The sequence below is a fragment of the Protobothrops mucrosquamatus genome, unplaced genomic scaffold (assembly GCF_001527695.2).
Source record: "Protobothrops mucrosquamatus isolate PMUCROS unplaced genomic scaffold, P.Mucros_1.0 scaffold2571, whole genome shotgun sequence".
Classification (NCBI taxonomy): Eukaryota; Metazoa; Chordata; class Lepidosauria; order Squamata; family Viperidae; genus Protobothrops; species Protobothrops mucrosquamatus.
Window position 1 is genome coordinate 134,746 of NW_015388629.1, and position 2,665 is coordinate 137,410.

Sequence of the window (2,665 nt, forward strand, 5' to 3'; positions counted from 1 at the left end):
ATTTTTATCAATATGGAGAAGATGGATCGTTTATATTCAAAATAAGCATAGAATGGTGGAATATAGGTTAGGTTTTTAGATAAAAAAAATTTCTCTTTTTATACATATATATATATTTCACCTACTTATGTAGAATTATATTTTGTGGAGTTAGGGATATTAATATAAGGTTACTTTTAGATGAATAGTATCCTGGGATCAGGTTTGGGAAGTCCGGGTGGGGGGTGGGGGGGGGGTTTCAATTGTGATGTACTTGTGATGTGTTCTCTTTCTTATGTTGAAAATAATAAAAAAAAAAAATTGAAAAAAAAAAAAAAAATATCTGGTGGAACGTAGTTTGGGGCTGCTTTCCAAAGGGGAAACAGGCAGCAGAGATTGTAAAGTTTGGTCGGCAGGAAGAGGATTAAAAAACCTCCTCCGTAGCATAGGGAGTCCTCTACAGATATATAGAGTATATATGTAGCTATGCAGATAGTTGCTTTAGTCTAGCAGAACAATAAAGGAAACAACTCAGGATTAACTCCATGTGTTGTTCCTGGTTCCTGGGAGCCTGACACATTATCTTCCTTGTCTGTTGTGATCTGGAACACAGCTCTATACAATATCCAGAGCTCACCCCAAGCACTATAGTTATCATGGGGATGCTGAGTTGCTGAATATATATATATATATTCATTCTTAAGTATAGGATTGGGGGAAAGTTAAAATGGAGGATATGCCAGCACTCTCTCTTTTTGGCATGAAGTATACTCAAAACTAATGAATTAAACAGAACTAATTAATACCTTGCTTATTAATACCTTGCTTATTAATACCTTGCTTATTTCAGATCATTGAGGAAGATAGCAGCAATTTCTTATTTTCTAGCAATTGATGTTACATACTGCTAATATAACACATGATAGAGCCCCAACTAATACCTTTATATAACATTAATATGATGTATAGACTCAAGACAGTATTGCCAGCTGACTTTATGTCTACAGCCAGAAAAAGAACACATACTGTTTTTCTTATGTGTAACCCACATTTTGCCCAGTGTCACTGTTTATGCGCTATAAAGCATATAAAACCTTCTTTCATTTAAAAGTCAGCCTGGCTTGTTAACAGCATGCTAGAAATCCTTTCTAAAATTAGTGAATATTGTTGCCTACAATTGTTTAGCTGAATTAGCTGTCACATTTCTCATTTATTCAGATACACACACACACACACACACACATACACACACATATAGAGGAGACAGAGAGATTGATAATAAATAATTTATAGTTTTATATCTATTATTTGTCTTGACTAACAAATGTATTCTTTGGAAGCATTTTTTTCCTTTTTTTTTTACCTTTAGTTCAGGTAGAATAATGGTGCGTGCAACACTTTCTTCCCAACTGTTTCTGTACTGCTTCGTGGAAAGCTGACTGTCAAAACGTACTGGCCCTGCAAAAGATTTATTGCATTTATTTGGCCCCCAACCAGCCAGTTATTTTGCTTCTTTGACTCAGAAGAAAAACTCAGAGATTTTTTAGAGGGGTGTATCTCAATTTCTGAAATAAAATAAACCCGTTTTCTTCCTTATATTGCTATGGTGACAAGAGAATAGTACAAAGAGTTCTGCATGGACTACATATTCTTTCCACAGTGAAACACTTCAACGTACAGTTGAATTACAGATACAGAAGTGGTTTCCCCAAACCTATACAAGAAACCACATGGAATTCATTGGGCTCAAGATTTAAAACGAACAATGCAAGTTACTGGGTTGTAAAAAAAAATATGTCCACAGAAAATATTGGTGGGTGAGTTTTACACACCATTATTTTTATTCCCTCTCATTGTTTATTATCACAACAATTATCATGCAGTATTATGCAGGTTAATGAGGAAATATCATCAAAAACGTTTGGACATACATAAGTTATTTATCACATCTAAATTCCTTAATGAAATGAGTTTGACTTTGAAATCAGATGAAAAGCCAAGTATGCCAATCACCCACTGACAGTGATTTCTTATGGGTATAATATTTAATCACTCTTGATCACTGGTCCTCCTAGTTCCTTTAAAGCAGGGATTTTCAAACTTGGCCCTTTTATGGCTTGTGGATTTCAACTCCCAGAATTCCTCAGACAGCGTGCTTGGCTGAGGAATTCTGGGAGTTGAAGTCCACAAGTCATAAAAGGGACAAGTTTGAAGACCCCTGATTTAAAGTATATTATTAAACCATGTACTATAATCTTATGTCTTGAAATGTAAGCAACATTCAGCAAGCTGCTCTCCTTACATTGTCCTGCATGTTGGTCCTTGGAAAGGCTGCACAGAATGAGATGGATGACATTAGTGGTTTCATCAGCACTCTTCCCAAGAGTATTCATCAGCTGCTCTAAGTCTTTATTAATATGCAGCAGCAAGAAGTTTACTGGATCCTGAACCCGTGGCTTTATGATCTGCAAGACAGACTGAAACAGAAGAACCTACTATTCAGAATTCTTCTCTACATGACTTGTGAATGAACATTTAATGACAAAGGTAGGTACTTAAGCAAATATTTTAAATATATCCCTTTAACTTACAAATAAATGAATACAACACTATTATATAAGGGGAGCCCACAATTCTCTTGACTTTAATTTTCTGCTACCACAATCAAGCACTACTCTGTCAATCT

The 2,665-nt window shown here is 35.2% G+C and overlaps 1 protein-coding gene across 1 annotated transcript in view; it reads right to left on the bottom strand.

The window, feature by feature from the left end:
- Nucleotides 1-2,665, bottom strand: part of LOC107295922 (E3 ubiquitin-protein ligase RNF213) — a 31,942-nt gene that overhangs the window by 14,315 nt on the left and 14,962 nt on the right. The window contains exons 8-9 of the mRNA XM_015825256.1: nt 2,282-2,456; nt 1,343-1,437 (exon numbers count right to left, since the gene is read on the bottom strand). Coding sequence (XP_015680742.1) covers nt 1,343-1,437; nt 2,282-2,456 — 270 coding nt within the window. The remainder of the gene's footprint in view (nt 1-1,342; nt 1,438-2,281; nt 2,457-2,665) is intronic.